The 19,906-nt window shown below is 45.7% G+C and overlaps 1 protein-coding gene and 1 pseudogene across 5 annotated transcripts in view; one reads left to right on the top strand and one right to left on the bottom strand.

Moving 5' to 3' along the window:
• Positions 1 to 19,657, top strand: part of AGBL4 (AGBL carboxypeptidase 4) — a 964,275-nt gene extending 944,618 nt beyond the window's left edge. For all 5 annotated transcript variants that reach the window (XM_068953088.1, XM_068953091.1, XM_068953089.1 and 2 more), the window contains 2 exons: positions 5,015 to 5,111; positions 16,989 to 19,657. In XM_068953088.1, the coding sequence (XP_068809189.1) occupies positions 5,015 to 5,111; positions 16,989 to 17,109 (218 nt within the window). In that variant the 3' untranslated portion in view covers positions 17,110 to 19,657. The remainder of the gene's footprint in view (positions 1 to 5,014; positions 5,112 to 16,988) is intronic.
• Positions 8,218 to 8,338, bottom strand: LOC138068087 (U5 spliceosomal RNA; annotated as a pseudogene).
• Positions 19,658 to 19,906: the final 249 nt, after the last annotated feature.

The raw sequence follows: 19,906 nt of genomic DNA, 5'->3' as shown, positions 1-19,906 counted from the left end.
TGTCTGCACTGCCCCAATTACACTTAATTTAAAGTGACCCTCCTGATTAGATGTGACATGGGCAACATCTCTTACTCATCCGAGAGTAGTGTCAGCCCTGTGGAAACAACAGAAGTGAGTAAATGTGGTGAAAACAGAGCTCTTCTAAAATAGAGGGCTAGCTCTGATTAAGTCTGGCATGATATAACACTGTGGTTTGAAGCCGAGTAACGCCATTTTCCATTAGAGTTCTTGTTTGAGTCAGGAATGGTTTTGTTCCATTGATGGAAGCTGTTATAAATATAAGAAAACCTCATCCATATTTCTCCTGAGATTGTATGAAGCTGACAGTATGCTCACTGACCACAGTCATCTGGGAGTCTCTCACACACAAAATATCAGCTTTGTTGTGGTGGTGGGTTGAGATTTGCTGTAGAATTCAGTTTTGTCTAACAAAGAGCTTCTTCTGGTTTTTAATTTGAGCTATTTAAAAAATTAAACTTTCTTTCTATTTGTGTCTCATTTTCCTTCCCCTCTTTCTCCCCCCCCGCTCCCCCCCGCCCTTCAGTCTTTAGGATAACTTCAAGCTGTTTGTCTGAAACAAAGGACTTGCGTGGGTCTGGTAAGTGCTGCCTCTGGATTGGAAGGTCATGATTTTAAATCCTGCTTAGGACTAAATTTGGATGAATTCCATAAACTAATAACCCAGTGCAGTGTTTCAAATTGATGGAGGTGCTGTCCTCTAGATGAGACATAAAAGTAGAGATCCAATCTGCATGGCAGGGACCCCACAGGACTTATCAAAGATAAGCGGGGGCTGCTAACTGGTTTGCCCTTGTCAAATCCTCACCACCACCACAGCTTCACTTCCTGTTCCAAAGCAATGACACTAGACCTTATGAAAATGAGATGGTGAACTTGAAGGAGCCATCCTTTTTCTAATTATTTAAAGCAGTTTGCAGTGACTAGCAAGAGGGGGGAAGAGAGATAATCCACTCACTTGAAAGTGAAATGACCCTGAATTTCAGAAAGCAAAACAAAAGCTAGCAAATGGTGCCACCATGCTCTGCAGCAGTGACATTATTAAATGATCAGTGAGCTATTAAAGCAGCAACATTTAGTACCTCCCCTAATGACTTGTATTGCTAGCTAGTTTCCAAATTGCGATTTTTATTGCCTCCACGCACAGACAGAACAAGGCTGTGTGCTTCTTGAGGCTCCAGCTTAAGCAGACTGTTCACAATAGGATCAGTGAATCTTCTCATTTGAAAACTAGTAGTGACTTATGAGATACCCAGTGTTCCTCTGTCCTGTTCCCCGTCCAGGACTAGAAGTTTCAGGATAGGAGGGATGGTGGGGATAAGAAATACAGGGGATTTTGGGGAGAGCCCTGCAAGATTGTTGTCTTATCTGTGAACTTCCTAACATCTGTGAAATTTGGCTGAGTTGTGCAAGAACAGATTGCTCTGAAATTTCCCCAAGATTGTTAATGCCATTCAAGGAGTGAATGCTGTGAGAACAGCATTTCCAGGAGGAGCCTTGGGCACACTGGTTTCCACTTCCAGGCAGAAATAAGGAGCATGGAGGCTCAATGAATTGATGGGGGAGGAAGGGAGAGGAGAGGGAATCATGGCAGTTAGTGAAAGGTGGAGATTCACCTAGATGTTTCCATTGTGATTCTCCCAAATGGACTTTCTAGTGTCTGATATGAGCTAAGCTCCTGTGATCCAAATAGCTGGGGAACGGCCTTTTGGCAAGTGTGGTTGAAATTAGGTAAGGAGCTCCTGGGGGCAAAAGTGCAGCATGCCTGATTGCAGAAGGAAAGCTAGTAAAAACAAATAATCAAACACCCTCCCTCCTGCCAAAAAAACAGCAAAGGTGGGTTCTGGTTGTAGTTCTGCTTATTTATGGGCTCATGATATATAGTGGACCAAAGTGGAGTCCGGGTCTTCTGTGTATCCTGAAAAAATGCAAATGTCATTGCTTTGGTTTGTTTTTCTCAGGTAGTTCTGCGCACACATGCCTCCTGCACTCACTGAATGAGCCAAGCCATTTCTTGCACAGGCTGGGCAGTCACAGGGAGAGATTGTTGTTGCTGTTTCTGTTTTTATGTATCAGGTGCCTGATTTCCATAACAGAAACTGTTCAGCCTTTGCAGAGACAGCAGGCAGAAAGAGCAGTGGGGGCAGGATGGCTTGAGAGACTGGTAATAGGACATGCACATTTTTATCCCATGCTGATTTGACTATCTCTACATCAGTACTAATTGCAAGTTGTTCCCATTTTGTGGCTGTTCAGTGGCTGCATGTGGGACAGGTTTGCATTTTCAGTTACTTCCCAGTGTCCATCCGTGTGTCCATGCTCCGTAAAACGCCTTTGCCTTTCTTGGTAATCTTAGCAAATAAGAGATCTGTGTGGGATGCAAAAGGCATTGAGAACTGTAGAAAATTTGTGTAAAGTGGGTCTTAGGGGCCCTTATATACTTCATTTGCCTAACTCCATGCAGGATCAGCTGGACCTAAGCTGTTCTTGTCTGTTATGGGTTTAGACCTCCAATCTGGAGATTCCCAGATTTTATTCCAGTGGTTAGCCATTCTTATCATTAGAAAGCTTTTTTCAAGACCTAAGATCAGCAGTACAATTGGATTCCTCCAGGTCAGGGGAAAAGCAGAATTGTAGGGCACCAGGTAGGAGCTTGCACACCCATTTCCTTGACTACGCCCGCTCTCATCTTAGAGCCTCCTCCCCTGGGACTCTGGGTCAGGCATTTCCCCCCATAAGAACACACACAATGGAGAGAGACAAAGCAAAGGGCAGCAAAGCCAGTTCTGGCAGAGGAACCTTCTGAGACTGACACTGACAAAATGTCCTAGAGACTTTCCTGAGTCCAATTACCACTTTGTGTCTTTAAAGTGCCGAAAAAATGAAAGAAACTACAAGATCAAGCCATGTGAGTCCTCACCCCTTCTTTCTTGGTTTCTCAGACTACTTTGAACTCTTAACCTTTGCTGCTGCTTTGAGTTCAGCATCTGCAGAATCCAAACTACCCATAGCCATCCCCAAATTCAAGTAACAACAACAAAACTCTTTCAAAGCAACGGTGCCCTCCCTGATACAGGTAAACTTTAAGCTGTCTCTGACTTTCTAAACTTCCGTGTACATACAGTTAGACCCATCTTTCAGTGTGGTCAGAAACTTGCTGAGTCCTGCAGCAGCTGTTGATTAAACCAGTGCTGTTTCCCACAACCGACTGTCACTGACCACGTGGACAGCAGCTGTGAACATCAGGTGTTCTGGCTGTGCTGTACACTTGGGCAGCATATAGATGCCAGCAGCACATATGATATTAAGATGCCAATTAGTGTATCAGGGTAGTCCCTGAAACAGAAGGGACAGAGTCATGTAACTGTCCCAGGGCACAGCAACAGAAAGTGCAGAAGCGGGACCAGATCGCTGAGGAGAGAAAAGCAGTGTCGAGAGTCATCCTTAGCCATTAGATCAGGGCTTGACTGCAGTGCCAGTAGGGCTGATGGGTGGCTTACAATAGCTTTCATTTACTGCACTAGAGCTAGACACTGATCCATATCGGTTCAATCTCCCCTATAAATAAATAAATAAATGATAAACAGAGATCTCACAGTGATGCCTGAACCTGATGTCTCAAGTTCACCTGTTTTGATGTGTCTAATGTAAGAGGGCAGGTAATAAAAGCTTCATTTAGAGGCTAGTGTCTTCATAGAAGCCACTTGGAAGCCCCTGGGATGTTGCAGTTCTGGAATTTTCCTCGAGTGGAAACATCAGCAGGTAATTATTGATAAAACAGAGCACGCACACATGCACATAAAACACACCAGCAACAGCTTATTTTCCTAGACTGCTGGATGTCAGATGCAGAAGTCTATTTAGCTTCCCCGGGTTTATAACCACATCAGTGACAGCATCAGCACTCCTCAAATTGTGTTTGTTGTCATTACAGTGACCGTTTGGGGAAGTACCATGGGGTGGAATGCGATGATTGTAGCATGTGTACACGTGAGTTGGAAATAGGCAAATAAAGGAGTCCTCAGTTCCCACAATACAGCTGTGGATAGTGGCATCCATTGTATTTCTTCCAGTTATATTTCACCCTGGAGAGGGTGAGCAGGTGCTATCTGGTCATAGGCCGGCCTCGTGCTGGTGTTCCACATGAGGAGGAGGGCTGTCCCATGGTGAATGTTGTCCAGGATTACAGCTATTTTTCCACATGGTCATGGGTTATTCAGGTTCTTTTTAGGTAACCGGGTCTTCAGCAGCATCTAATTCTGGTGTCTGCTAGGTCTTTGCGGCATCTCTGATGTGCAGCGTCTACCTAGTGTTGGGCTTGGGGGTAGCCAAAGCAAAAATCAGTGTCAGTAAAGAGAGAAGGGGCTCCAGAGTCACTGTCAACCTCCTTAAGCTTATCTAGAGCTTTTGATGGTATCCTTCCCGATCAGTGCTAAAATGATAGTTTTAGGTCCTGCATACAGCATGAGTAAAGGACAGTAGGCCATCCTAGGACAGCAGGTGGGTCAGTGCTGAAGGGCCAGAGGGCTACAGCTTTAATTCCAGCCTTCAGTTTGGATGGTAGGCCACGGCTGGTTCATACCGTGACGTTCTTGACTTTGTTTCCTGGATATAAGAACAGAAATACTATCTGTATCCAGGACTTTTCAGGTATTTATTTTCTCTAAATATGGAAATTAGAAAGCTCCTTTGCTCTAATGTATTACTCCTCGAATACCATGGGAATCTGCAGCCAGGTGTGTGGGGAAAAGGAAGGTCGTTTCCTCCCATCTATGGTTTCATACAGCCTTTACCTGTGAAAACAAGAAGCAAACCAGGTGACTCTCACTTTACCTGCTTGCATAGGTCATTTTGCCTGAAGCCTGCACACTATGGTTAATGTAAAACTTGCTCATGCATCAAATAACAGTAATTCACCTTTACACTCTGCTTTTTAAAAAATACTATTATTTTTAATTATTTCCAAAAATACTCCTTAATTAAAAACTCACAGATATGAAGCTTGGAAGAAATGTGGCCAGGACGTTCTTGGACTACTACAGGCTGAATGCCTTGGTGGAGAGACCGCTAGCACCTATTCCTAAAACTCGGTAGGTCAGAAAGCAATTTCTCTTGCTTTAGCAGGGCTGCTTTTTTAATAACTTTCATGACTAAACTTCAGTGCTACTGCATTATGGCTTTATAATAAGCGTACTAGTCTAACTGTGCTTATTTTATTGAAGTTCCATTTGGAAATAAAGCATTTATGATCAGGAAAGATACCTAGTTTATGCCTGAAAAAATATTCAGGGGATTTTGGAGATATCGATATCTTGCTTGAATTCTGTCTGCTGTCACCAATCTCACACCAGTATCTTTAACGGACTTACCCTTCATTTATCTCCTGAGAGTCAGAGGAGAATCAGACCCACTTTATTTGGGAAAGTTTTAGTTCTGGAAGTGGAAACTTTTTCAGTGCTTCAGGAAATTACTGGTGAGCCTGTGCTGAAAGCAGGGTTCTCCGTCTCTCTTTGGACCTGGTGCAGTGCTGACAGTCTGTGACAGGTTCCCTGTGGCCAGTCCAACTGGGACATGTTATGTTGGGATCCCTTCTCACCGTGAGCCCTTACTCTCACTTTGCAGCTGTGAGCCATAGCCTGTGAGCAGGGCAGAGGATCTAACAATCAGTTTTGGGGCTGTTTATCCAAAAGGAAGTCCTTTTGGATGTGAAGTTAGGCCACCAATGGTGAATGCACAGAAGTATGAACAGAGTATGCCCAAACTCAAATCCCCGCACTGCTGCTGGACCTTGCATTGTGTCAGCCAACTCCTTTTCCTTTCAGTGTCCCTTTTCCATGGTGTGAGGAGCAGGGATGATGCCACTGAAGTGTTTGTTAAGGACTGTTATTCTCTGGACAGGCAGAGCTGTGTGATACCATGAAGAGGGGAGCAGAGCAGGAGCCAGCATCCCTGTTCCATGGGAAGCGCCAAATTCACAATGTGCTTCTGTTTTGAGAACAGAACAATAATACCCCCAAACTCAGAATTTCAAGTTAAATGCATTTGGACCAATTGCAATGTTTCATTTGGATTTCAACTCTTAATACCATAGCCAAATATAACTTACAGTTTGGAGTGGAAAAGCAAATTTGAAATAGACGTGTTCCACTCGACTAAGGGATGTAGTTGAGCCTCCTTTTCCTCTTCTTTCTCCCCTTCCACCCCCTACCTTAAGCAACATAGCTGTGGAAACAGTTGCTTATTTACAAAGGAACACTCTCCTCCTGAAGATTTTCTGGTGATGCATAAGACGTGTGTAACAAATATCAGCCCATGCCATAAAAGAGTTGCTGGAGTTCCTTTTGCAGTCTTTAAAAATCCTTTCTGTGCAGTCATTTGGGGTAGTTCCTTATATGTGTGGTCAGAATCAGCTTGGTTGCATTAGGTGTTTAAATGCCCTGCATTGGGTCCATCTCCCTTTCCCTGCTCATGATGTTGACACCCCAGTTTAGGCTGGCTCTAGGAGGATTGTCAGCTCTGCAGTTCTGAATGCTCTTATCTGCAGAGACCTGCAGGGTTAGCAGAGAAAAGCATCTAGCATCTTCCTCTCCTCCGGAAATTGAATGTATCATTTCTTTCAGACTCCCAGGGGCCACAGCCTCCAAGGCTAAAAACCCGCGACTATCACTGAACCTAATTACCACCTGACAGCAAAGTGCTTTTCCGTGGCATCATTCAGTTACCTCATCAAAAGGAATGTTTGTTTGCTTTCTTCATTTTAAATTAAAGAACCACTGACAGTGGTAACTGAAGCATTTTAATCTCATCAAATATCCATGTCCATCTCTATAGAGACAGCCATGCCAGCAGGGAAAGATACACACCTATAATCGGGTTGCGCAGAGCACGTTTCTCTTGTTCCCCCACTGGAATCTAATGGGATGAGGGAGCTTTTGTTTGGGGAGTGTTACCTCACACTAAAATCCTACATACGGTAAATGTTCAGCCCAAAGCCAATAGATGTTTAAGGAATAGATTTTTAAAGATTCCTGTTGTTAATTTCCTGATAGCTTTCAAATACCAGCTTTTCCCTGTAAGTAGACAAATGACTTTTATTTGTATCCTGGGCTTTGTCACCTGACATTTGATCAGAGCCTGTATGTATAAACATATATATATATATATATATATATATATATATATATATATATATATAAAATGTACATCAATGAAATGAAATCTTTCTTTGAAGCTGTTGTGTTAACTGCAAGCCTGTCTAAAACAAAATCTTACAAACTGCTGGAAAAGGGAAGGGAGAAGGTTGTGGCTTCAATTATGCCTTGGTTAGGCAGTGGCACTAGGAAGGGATTAGAATATGTAAAATGATACTAAATATCTAGTATCTCTCTTAGATAGTCCTCTCTTCATCTTCTCCCTGTCTAGGACTGTTATCCTAGACATGCACACTCTCTCTCATCACAGCTAAGCAACTCTGTCTCCCAGGACCCTTTAGCCCCTTCTCTCTTGATAAAGTTCCTCCAACTTTCCACTTAGTTTTCCCTGGTGGCCTTGCAGGATTTCCCACAGCCATCCTAGGAAGGTCAGGACTTTGGTTTCAAACAGTAATCCCAATGTGCCGTGCAGTCCTCATCTTGTGAAGCCCCCATGATCCTAAATGAACACCCGGTATCAGCTTGCTACACAATTATTTTCCTGAGGGTGATGTGTCTGCAGCAAGATAGGAAAGCATTGATGACCCAGCTGGGGAGGGCAGGGAGGTTAAAATATTTTCATATGTGAGCTAACAAATTAAAAGCCTTGCTGAAAATGCTGGATGGTTTCCGGAGTGAAAATCCAGGAGGCCTATGAATTTCTAATGGAGTAACAGAGACAAAAAGCTGCTAGAGATGAGAGCACTACAACTTAGATGTATTTCAGAGAAGCTCAGGAAAGTCCACCCTGTACACAAGGACTACTTCTAAGGCTGGATTAAGTGGGCACAGAGCAGGAAACTACAGTGCAGAAAGGGGCTGTCAGGTGGCAATGAAGGTTCATGCTCTTGCTCTCCTCTTGTTATTGTGCTTTTCTCTTTAACACTGCTTGGTGACCGGCAAATCCTGCTCCCGCTGTGCTCACTGGAAAGCATTTGAGCTGGACTCCCTTTGATATTGTGAGTGGCACAGGGAGCACTTCGTCTTACTGCGTCTCTGTCCTGTACTCACCTCTTGCCAAAGTAAAGGTTAAAATTGCTTGGGTTGAAAGTGAGAAAAGTCCTTCGCCACTGAAATCTTTGGTAAAAGGTGAAAAAATTGTGTGAGATGAGGAGAAAGCAAAGTACAGTAGCTACAGAGAATAGTTACAGTAGAAAAATAGAAATTTTGCTGAAAAATTTGCAAATGCAAGTCATCTTGCACTGCCTTAAGTCCACCCCTTTGCCCATACCAATGTTGCTGTGTTCTTTCACCCCTGGCTCATTCATTGCACGGCAGAGACATGCCCCAGGGCAGCATCAGCAGAGGAGCTGTTGCCTCTCTAACTGCTGCCTGGTTTTCTGAGAGCTGTTCATCCAATGTTTCTGGTTTTCTGGACTCCCTGGAATCCAAATTACAAAAGTGCAGCGTGCTTACAGCTGTGGCTGGGGTTAGGGCAACTGTGCCTTGAACAAACGAACACATAAGGTAAGAACCCTGAAAAATCCCATCTGGGCCTCGCTACTGGAGCATGCGGGAACTCATTTCTGCACCACATTTTCCTGTAGGTGAAATATAGGCCTTCCCCTCTCAGGGGCGTTGAAAAAGAAATTCCTGCCTGTGTGGAAGGCACTCAGTTGCCATATTGATACACACGAGAGCAAAATCCAGCCTAGATAATTCTAAGAGCAGGATTTTGATGGCATGCAGCAAGTAATGCCTGGGACCACACACTGAACAAAAAAGGACAGGACAAAGTATTGACCGGCCCTTCATTAATTGCTGTCTGTCTGTTGTGCCCTGAATGAGTCAGCAGTCTTGTTGAAGAAAAAGTAGGCTGTGATGAGGTAATTAAAGACTGCATCAGAAGGCATATCCGCCAGGAGGTTGAATTGAAATTGCTCTGACAGCCTTTATTCTGGCAATTCCTTCCTTTTGCTGCTTGGCTTTGCTGCCTTAATGATGATGTATGAGTTTACAGCTGTGTGTCCAACAGGCTGGATAGGCCCATGGGGCAGTCCTGTCATCCTCGGAGGTGGTGGGCACTAGTTGTTTGGATGCTAAAAGCACCCCCTAGCAACTAAAGTCCTGTGGGTGACTAGCCAGTTACTGTCAGAGCTGTTGCTCCCGCATTGTGTTGGGTAGAACTGAGGGATGGCTTCTTGCGTAAGGGCACAGACTGACAAGGCGTCACTTCTGTCAGGGCAACTCAGCCTTGCAGATTTTAGGCCCCCTCCAAGGCTACAGAGATGCATCCAGAGGCTGCATGGTCTTATGGACCAACTGATGCCAATCTAGGGACTTGCCGCTTTCTGGCATGTGCTGTGCGTAGGTCCTTCTCTCTCACCATGTTGGGGCATTCTTCCCTGCCCGCCTCCTGATGTCTAAAAATCTCGTGTCTGTACTTGAGGATCTATCTTCAGTAATTTTGAGGTTTTACTGGTGTCTTTTTGTGCTTCTGTTGACCTGTCCGTGACTGAGATGACATTTGGGAGTGAAGCCACTTGTTTGCTTTATGTAGATGGCCATTTCTTGTCATTCTGTAGGGTTTCTATTTGCTGCCATCCCCAGCTCACCTCCCATAAACTTAAATCACTGTTTAGTCATCTTTTCCTCCACCATTAGCAGTGGCTAAGAGAGGAGTGCAGAGCCTAATAAATCAGGCAGTGGATGTCCTAACAAGAGTTATAATTTTTTTCAGGGCAACAGTACTTCAGACAAAATTTGCACCTAGTTGCACTGAGATCATCTGATACACTCCACAGTTTCCAGGGCACAATACCATTGCATTTTGGTGGAAATGAGAGAAAGGAAAATGTGGCTCCTTTTCTTGTAGCTGATGACTTCTATCATATTGAAGGTGATGTGGCTGGCCATCACCCCTTGTGCTCCAGTGACAGGAAAGATACATGTGTTAATACAGGAAACAGGCTTTCCAGCCCAGTTAGCAAATTGGGTTGTAGGAAATGTCTGCGTGGGCCAGACAAAATATACATTGTCCAACATGGGGATAAGGAGGCAGTTCAGATTTCAGCTGCATGTTTCAGCCACTCTGAGAAGCTGCCACTGCCACCAAGAACAAGCTGAGTGTGTTCATTTTTTCTTTGTTATTGGGAAATAAGACTGACTTGGGACTTCAGGGAGAAGTTCCTCAGAGCAATCCTGAAGACATTTGAAGGGCTGGCCAGTTTGCTTGCTATGGTGGATAAAAGCAGGCTTTTCTCCTGCCCAGGCTACTTGTAACGTCAGCAGTTCACCCTGCTGTGCATGTGAGGTGGTAAAGGGACTCCCAGGAAGCCCCAAGGCACCAAAATGGAACTAGTTTCATAAACACTATTGGCAGTCCCTCTTGAATCATGAAGACACGGTGGAGTAAATGGTGTGTTCCCCTTCCTCTAGTGCTGCTCCAGGGGAAGGTCAGCAAAACTGTTTACAATTTGGAAAAAAAGGAGGAAATTAAATGAGGGCAGAAAAAAAAAGAGAGCTAACTGCAAAACTCTCCATCACCAGCCTGGCTCCTTGGAGGGAGGATTGTAACCTATCTCAGGGATTTCATCAGAACCATGGGTTCCCTACAGCGGTGTTGCTTTTGTAGCGACCAGTGGCACCAGACTGAATGTAAAAGCCTTCCCTGTGCTTCTGGCAGGGCCTGTTGGCGTTGCACTGGTGCATGATCCTACCAGCCAGCACAGAGAGGATGCCTTGCAGCCTGAGCCTGCAGACTCTCTCTTACCTGGTTTTCTTCGTGTTCAAACAGTGCAAAACTGATATGAGCATCTAAAAAAACCCCACAGCTTTATCCTCCCCACACTGGCCAGTGCACCTTTAAAAGGAAAATTTAAAAAAAAGAAAAAAGACTGCCAAGGAGTCAAACAACCTCAATCTGATTCCAGGGCTGTGGATTGTATTCGTAATGGGAGCACTACTATGGCTTAAAGGCAAATTATATGTTTTGCCTCAGAAATTAATTTTTGTTTTTTCCCCCTTCTCTATTGGTAATTATAATCTGTCAGCTCACTCCCACACGCGTCTGCACGTTTTATGCAACTCTTGATACTTGTAGCTGTCGTTAAAGAAAACCTTTCAGGTTTTAAACTGTGACACATTTGCGTGGGTTCAGTGAAAAAGATCCATTTACTGAGTTTGGGGGGATTTGCATTGCTTGGCCAGCTTCCAGAGGGCTCACCAAAATACCATATTACAACAATTACCTTGTCAAGTGCTTGGAAACCAGAATGCTGGTAGAAATGATTTCACCCTGGATTTAAGCACACACACTAATGCAAATATGAACAGCTAAATACACCTCAGGCTTGGTCCTGCTTTCAGACAGTCCCTGAACAGAGGGTGCGTAAAGACACACCACTTCAGGACCAGCCCTCGGAGCCAGTGTGCCTGACAGGTTGCCCAGCAGGGGAAACTAATCTGAATTACTGTATGAAGTAGATTGTGTCCATGTTAACAATCCCTTTCAAAATGAAGGTGCTGTCAGCTGGTTTAATTTAATTTACTTTACCTTAATTTACTTTTGGAAATGAGCTAAATGACTAAATTGAATTATGACTACTTTACTCTGAAGGAGCATATCCACATAGGAGCTTACTGTGGTTTCACTAATCAGCTTTACATTTATACCCTAAATGTATTTGGATTAGCTCTCCTGGGCATCCTCATGTAGACAAGCCTGGAGATACCCAGCTGATTTTATTTTCCTTCCCTGGGCTTGTTGCTCCAAGGAAGCCAGGGCTCGGTAAGTGGATATACAGTGGTTGGGTTATCCCACGCCCAACCCCTTCCAGTGTGCAGGTCAGAGTACCCCACCTTGAAAGCAGAGAGAACTGCTATGTATTGACCGTTTCTACACAGATAATGTCTAATGTAGATAGCATGTAATCCTGATTTAGTGTTACTAACTGGAGCAAACTCAAAGGATGGTCATCTTCTACGAGCATCCTGTCGGGTAAGTACAGCCCTGCTGATCCTTAGAAAATAGGAGGATGGGGACAAGACACAATCTATTCCCATCCTCTCTGTAGCTTTCTACTCCAGGGTCAGTAAAGATATACAGCTGTGCCCCAGGCTGAGCCATGTTCATTGGTTGCAGTTGTGGCTACTTCTCCTCTCCTTGAGTGAAAATGTGGTCCCATTTTCACTAATCTTTCCTCTCTCTGCACTGCCCCCCACCACATGAGGAAGGTGTGCCTTGTTTCTCTAAGACAGTGGAGGAGGGCAGGCACAGTGGGATGCACTACAAGTAGCAGTATACCTTCTGCAGTAGTGGAGAGACCTTTGCAAACTCTCCTGTGGAGCAGGAGACCAGACCAGTTCCTGCACTCAGAAAGGTACGGCCACAGCATATGGACCTGATAAGACTGTCAGATAGTGCTGGGATCTTTCATGCTCCGAGCTAGTGGGTTTTGTATGGCCCAGAAATCATCATCTGCTGTAACAGGTGGGTGGCCATTTGGCAAAAGTGTGAATTTGTGCTCAGTCTCTGGAAATAGCCATTGGTGACCGCACTGGTGACCGATTGAGGAGAAAAAAAAAAAAATCAATCCCACAGTAATGGCTGAGGATTTCTGACCTTTGCTCTGCCATTGTAAATTTGTTTTTATTGCTTCTAATTGGCCTTGCTTTGGAGCATGCACATTATCTAACTGCCAGGGCACTGACTGTCATCATCTACTGGGCCATTTGATTTGTGTTTTTTACATTTGAAACTTGTCAGACATTCCCAGAAAATATTGCGTTCCCCTTGCAGTGTCAAAGATGGGGCTGGCTAATTGTGCCTCCCTGAGAGTGAAGCGTTTGAAGTAATCAGGCATTGATTGTTTAGCTGCAATGGCTGCCTATCTGCAATGGAAACGCGTTTCTGCTCTATGGAGGGGAAAGTGTAAAAATTAGATCAGCAGCTACATGACAGCAGCCAGATTTCTTGGTTTCAGGGATCAAAGGTTAGCCATTTTCAAGCCTTAATGATTCATTTTTGATCCTAGTCATGTGGCATGAATAACTTTTTTTTTTTCTTCCTCCCTTTGCACAGAATCCTATTCTATTTTGGCCCCCTTCAATTTGCAGGCTACAAAGTTGCTAATTAAAATCTATTGCTCTCCACTTCAGCTTGCTTCACTGAATGGAAATAAAACTCAAGAAACGTGTGTGTGAAAGAGCTTAAAACCCCAAGAGTGTGTTTATGGGCTGTGAGGGTCCTTGTCCTCTGGGAGGTGGTGGTCTAAAACTCAGCACATCTAAAACATTAGCCTGGTTTGTAAGTTAGCCGATTCATTTTAAGACCTTTAAGGCTTAGGGTTTCCTAAAAACTACAAACACCTACACATTTGTTTTGTGTGTTAACAATGTGGAGTACATTTGGTGTAAATGTATGTAGGGGTTGTATTTCTGCATACTGGCTGAGAGCGCTAAAACAAGCAATAGGAATGCCCCCAGTGTGCAAAACAGGAAAAAAGCAGCACAAGAAGTGCTGAGATGTTAGACCTCAATGTGAATGATGCTTCTGTTGTATTTAGATAGGAGCATTTTTGCTGCTGAAATCAGAGGCGGACATTTTTCCCATGGGGTTCTGTAACTCAGAATTGTGTTGAGATCAAGCATGTAGTGTTTTTTTTTTTTTTTTTTTAGCAGTAAAGGTGAATGTATTCAGATTATTCAAGTGGTGATTTTTTAGATGTACAATTAGCTGACTGAGAGATGTGGTATACATTTGGTATTGTAATTGCTATGCCTCTGAGACTTCAATTTGCAAAACAGTTTGCATGGTGGCAAGATTAACTGTTGTATGTGCAATGAGCAAGCAGCAGAGCTGTGATTTGATCGTGACTGTCTGTCAATTGGCTGTACATCCAAAAATCACTTTGTCACAAGACTCTTATGTGAACAGAGTGCTTGATACTCGTGATGCTTCAGTTCAGTGGACGCTTGGATAGCTGCTGAAAAATGCCAGTGTCTAAAAATCCCACCTGTTAGTTAACCAAGGTTTCCTTTTGCTGTGTTACCCAGCTCATGAAAAACGAAGGAGATTTAACACCCGTTTTTATCCTCTTTGCATGGCTTGCATTATTGTATTTCCTTCACTTGCGGATATGAGACAGGAAAAGCAGAAAGGCCATGCGGAGCAGTCGGTGTGTCTGTCCCCGCACCGGGCAGCGAGGAGTGGAGCCGTGCCTCCCCCGGCTCGTCTCTGCCCGGGAGCTCGCGGGCGCTGGGCAGGCTGTCAGCAGGGACGTGGGCCGCGTTGGTGCAGCCTCCGGGCAGCGGCTGGACTGAGTGACTCGCCTTCCGATCCGTTTCTTAGGATTCTCTGTTTGGTCCACAGCTGCTGTTGTGTTTGGGTCTCCAGCGTTGTCTAGGAATGTGTCGATGTAATTATAGATAGAACCGAAGAAACTGCTTATTCTCACTTCAGCGTGCCTCTCAGGTCTCCCTCCCAGGGTCCTAATTTATTTATTTTTGTCTCAGTCTTTATCTTTTCAAAATACCGCTGTGTTGTGGGTTGGTGATTGAAGTGGAGAGGCAGTACGGGCTGAGCTGATGGCAGTGTGTGTTGAGGGGGCTGGTGGAGGTTGAGCCTACTTAGCCCTGTAGCCTATCAGCCTCTTATTTCAGGTTTTTTAGTTGTATTTTGAAACCTCCTGCAAATAAACGTGGAAGTACTAACAAACAGACGTCTGCATTTGGAGCAATGGGGAAGGCAGGTTTTTCTGTGCCGGTGCTGCAGCCAGGTTTAGAGGGGCCCAGTTCGCCAGGGGACGAGTCAGGAGCGGAGGAATCAAGAAACCTTGATTTTCATCTCAGCTTTTATCATCTCAGTTCTGCCCTGACTCGGTTTTTGGCCTTGGGTGAGTCCCTTCACTTTTGGCCGTCTGGCTGTGAGATCTGATAGCCGCCCTCCTCTGGAGTTTGTACAGCGCCTAATGCCGCCGTGGCTTGGGCCCCCCGCTGCCCTGGCAAACGCAGGTGCGTGCTCTAACAGAGACCAGGCTGTGTGCTTAAAGTGGAGGAGCTCCCTCTGCACGGCAGTTCGGGGTTGAATGAAGAAAATCGGCAGGGTTTCGGGTGCCGGGGGCCAGATCTGCGCAGAGTCGTTGGGGGCACCATGCCGGCGGCCCGAGCCGCTCGGCCGGGGGGAGGAAGGTGGACAGCAGCGTCCTCCGTCTTCAGGCTGGTTTCGCCCCATCAGGGCGAGGAGCCGAGTCCTCCTGCCTCCTTGGCTGAGGGTTCGACCTAGAGGCGCCTTGGCTGCCAGGTGGGGAGCCGGGAGGACGCCACGACCGCAGCGCCGCCGTCCAGGGCGGCCGGTCCTCGCCGAGTGCCCCCGCACCGCGGTGGCTGCGCCGGCGCCGCGCGGGAGGCCGGTCCGTGGCAGGGGGCCGTCGCGGCCCCAGGAGCGGTGTCAGGCGCGGAGGGACATCCGCGACTCCTGTGTCCGCCTGCCACGTGCCCATGTAGCGCAGCCCTTCCCCAAAGCGGCGGCGTCTCTGGGCACAGTGGTGTGTGTTTTGCCTCTTATGCGTAGGCCAGCAGCTGGGTAGACAGGGGCTGAGGCTATTCAGTCCTCTGCGCCCATCTTGCTCTAAAACACAACTGTCCGGACCCCGGGGGAGGAGAGGTGGCGAGAGTACAGAGCTGTGAGACGGAGGATTTTAACTAAGGCCTTTAAGCAAAGAGGTGATACAAGTAAGTGGAGTAGAAATGTTACAGAATTAACTGATAATAGAGGAAAGAGATTTACTTTTCTTTGAAGTAGCATACATCCCGCATGCATGCTGTAAACACACACCCGGCAGCACTTTTTCTGGGAAACAAGTGGCAAGACTTATTAGAAACCAAAGCCTTGCAAAGTAGGTCTGCTCCCCCGGACAAGCTGCGGGAAGCCAAGGAGCTGTTTCCGAGGTACTGCGTTGTGATGAGCTCAGTTCGTATCGTGTCATCTCCCGGGGTGTCATTGCAGAAGTAGTTTGAATTTAGCTTAACTCGGCTCCTTCTGAGGTCAGTAGTTAAACCCCTACTGCTTTGCTAGAACTGTAGCCCAAAAGGTGCACTGGAAACACCAGGCTCCAAACGATAAGGACAGTTAAAAGTTTTATATGACCGTTAGACACGTGGAGTCAATGGGCACAGTGAGTAGGTCTGCTCGAAACGGTACCGTCACACAGAGCGCTTCGAATGCTCTGCTGTGGATGCTGGAAGCACTGGCGTCAGGTTTCAGTGTCAGGGATGCTCCATGGCCACAAAGTAAAAGTCTGAGGCCATCACAAAAGAGTTGGACCCCAGCTGGTGAACATCCCTGACAGTGGGGGGAATCCAGAGGTGAGCAGACCTGTGAACCCTGCTGTAGTGTAAAGGGGTGTATGCCCCAGAAGGAAATATTTACAGTGATACAAGGGATGTTACTGAGGAGAAATGAAGTGAAATGGTTTAGGGGTGTGTGCGCTGAAATAAGGAGAAAACATCTGTAAGGGCATTAGCCTAAGGGAAACGGTGGGACCCTTCTCTTGGAAAATGCAGAGCTAGTCCAAAGCCCTTGAAGTCTGCTGGAAGGACTAACCCTGCTCTGGCCAGGAGGACCCTGGTCCTGGCCAGGAGGACGGGACCAGCTGGTCTTTTACCACCTCTGATTTCTCTTGAGCTGCCAAAACCTGACTTGCAGATGCACTTCCCTGTGAGGTCTTACACATGGATTCTCCTCAGAGCACATCCCACATGCGGCTTACCTGCTGCTGCCGCTGAACCACTTCGGCATTTTACAATACCTGTCCTCTCTCTTTCTTCCTTTGGCAGGAAAGAAAAACTGCCGCTTTTTAAATGCACTACCCAGCGGGGCCAAGGGAGCAGCCATGTTGGCAGGAAGCCAGAGAAGAGGAGCCAGACAAATCTCAAGGAGCCGTCTCTCTCCACATGATGCTAGGAGAGGAGGGCTGGTCTGCGGGGCTGAGGCGAAGGAGCACGTCTGGGTTCTGGAACTGATAAGGTTTCTCTTTTTTCCCAGACAAGTATTTCTAAGGTAACAAATAGGCCAAGGGCGAAAGAGGGAGAGGGAAATTAGCTAGAAATTTTACTATTGATTCTTTTTTATTTATAGATGGTAAATCAATTTCAGGCCCTTTTTTTTTTTTTTTTTTTGGCTCATCTCTGGGAAAAAGAGCAACCCAATGGATTTACAGAAATCATTTGCTGTGGCTGAAAAGCTATTTGTTAAAACGAGAAAGCCTCGCCTTCCTTCACCAGCCCCTCTCTCTCTTTAAAGGGGTAATCCATACGGTGAGCCAACGAGGGACTCCTTGCTCCCCTGCTGCACCATGTGTTGTCTCTCCTTTCAGTGTCAGGCTCAGAAGCTTTTATGCCAATTGCATGTGCTAGTCCAGTTAGCTTGCATTAAGAGAGCCTGATAAATAGCTTGTGGGAGTTAGGCAGGTGGTCCTTAGCGTGCTGTTTATCATCCACTGCATGGTTAGTTTTTTGCTCTTCTATCAAATCATTTGAGGAACGAGGTCATACAAGGAATGTTACTGATGTCACCTGTCGTGCTGCAGGCATGAAACTCACACCAAGACCTGTCCAACAGGCAGAAACCTTGGTCCTCTGGCAACGGCTGGCTGGGGCCCAACAGATTTACCACTGAGGCAACGTGGGCTGGGGTAACACCAAAAGGGATGAACCAAAAGTATCATGCTACTACTGCAAGAAAGCCCAGGTAAAGCCTTGCAGCCTTCTCATTAGATGGCCAGCACATGAAACGTCTGCTCAAAGCCACTGTCACAAGGCATCTCCCGGTCTTGTGTGATTAATAGGAAATACCTTCCAGTGATGTGGATTTGATGCTGTAGGCCAGTGGTTCTCAAACTGGAAAGCGAAAGAGGGTGACCCTGAGGGAGAGTGGGAGAGTCTCCCAGGCAATGGGAAGGGAGAAGGCACTTAAAAGTGCCCCAGGCCCATCAGAAAACTCTGGAAGCAATTTCTCTTGACTTTCTTGTAGTATGAGTTGAGCTGCAGCAGTGGCTTGGAGGAGAGATGTGCTAAGCCCCACTGGATGGAGAGGGAAAAGATGAACCAGATTGGGGGTGAAGAGAGATGTGTGAAATAAGACTGGATTGGCATCTCTTAGTGTGGGGTGGCCCTGAAGGCATAGTAGCCCCTGACACTTATTTCACTAGTCAGAAAGCAGGGTTGGTTGCTCTTCTGCTCTTTTCCAGGACTTGAGCCCTATGATCTAGGAGCAGGACAAAATTCAGCTGGGTTCTCAAGCTGGGCTGTATGTGAGAAGAATGTATCCTGGGGAGAAATTAGGAGATATGAGAAGAATTGAGAATTACAGGCTAAAATGGACCGTCCAGGCAACTTAAATTTATCATCCTGTGTGGGAATGCTCACAGGTTCTCCAGCAGTGGAGAACCGCTAAATCTGGGCATGACCAACACTGAACCGAGGTTTGAAGAACTGAAAGCAGCTCAGGTTTCATTTATGCGTCCAGGAATCTAACAGACCCTTATATGTTCTCATCTGTCTTTGAATACCTTTGGCTCATTCTCACCATATCTGTGTCACAATGGATGGAAGAGAGCTCTGCATAAGTTCCTTTGGGCTCTTTTCAATACTGGAGAAACACAAAGCAAGCGGAGTCAAGGATAAGGTATGTGTTCTGTGTGACAGGGCTACAGAAGTCTGTGGAAGGCCCTGAGACAATACCCAGGCAGACCTCTCAGGAGCTACTCAGTTTCCATCCAGTTAGCATTTCTTCAAGCAGAACGAATGGGCAGCCGCAAGTCAGGGCCTAAATTTGGCCTTGCATGCCTCCAAGAAAGGACCAGCTGCTAAGGATCTGACAGAATTTGAGCTGGCTGCATCCATGTGTTAGCCAGCTATTAGCTAAGCTTTCAGTAGTTAGTTAGTTTCTCTCTAATGGGGGGGGGGGGGACTTAATTGAAAAAAGGAAAAGCTGTCCCACTTGAAGGAGAGTGGTTTAAAACACCTTAGCAAACCTGACGTTGCCAGAATTTCAAGGTGAGGGGGTTAAACTGTGTGTGTTTTTATGGAAAATGAAATGCCTTAATACGATGAATTCCAAGGCATCTAAAAGACACAGTACTGGCTTTCTGTCTCCAAAAGCAGAGGAATGAATAGCAGAGACAGTGTGATAATTAAAATGACCTCTTGGAGATATGGATTAGAAGGTATGCAGAAGGGGGATAAATTCTCTTTTGAATTAATCTAGTGTTAATTTATGACTATCACTGGGTTTTATAGGGTTTTAGCAGAAGACTTGCAAAGTTGTTTTACTGGGAGAAATTTTTTTGCATATTCATTGAAAAAAACACTTGCGGAATTCTTTATTTATTTCTGAATGACTTAATATATACATACACATATGGAGAGAGAATTTCAGTTATTTGCTTAGCCCCTAGGGGCTTAGCAGCTAAACTCTAGAAACCATGAATAAAGTGATAAAAGTAGCTGCGTGTTGTCTCATTTTCTTTCCTTCCTCCTAACAAGCTCCCAAAGTCACTTTGTAAACCGAGAAGCGGACAAGTGGGTTCTGGGAAGCCCTTGTGTTGTCCTGCTAACAGATATCAGAGGTTCCCTGTGTCTGGCTCATAGAGTCAGCCTTTCAGTTTAGATGTAATAACTGGATCTTCCTGGAAATCACTGTCTCTGCTTCCTATCTGTCTCCTGCCACCCGCATTCTGCCCCTCAGCCTCCAT

This window comes from Struthio camelus, chromosome 8, assembly GCF_040807025.1.
Source record: "Struthio camelus isolate bStrCam1 chromosome 8, bStrCam1.hap1, whole genome shotgun sequence".
Classification (NCBI taxonomy): Eukaryota; Metazoa; Chordata; class Aves; order Struthioniformes; family Struthionidae; genus Struthio; species Struthio camelus.
Note: the sequence above shows the minus strand (reverse complement) of the source record. Positions and strands in the feature narration are given on the sequence as shown.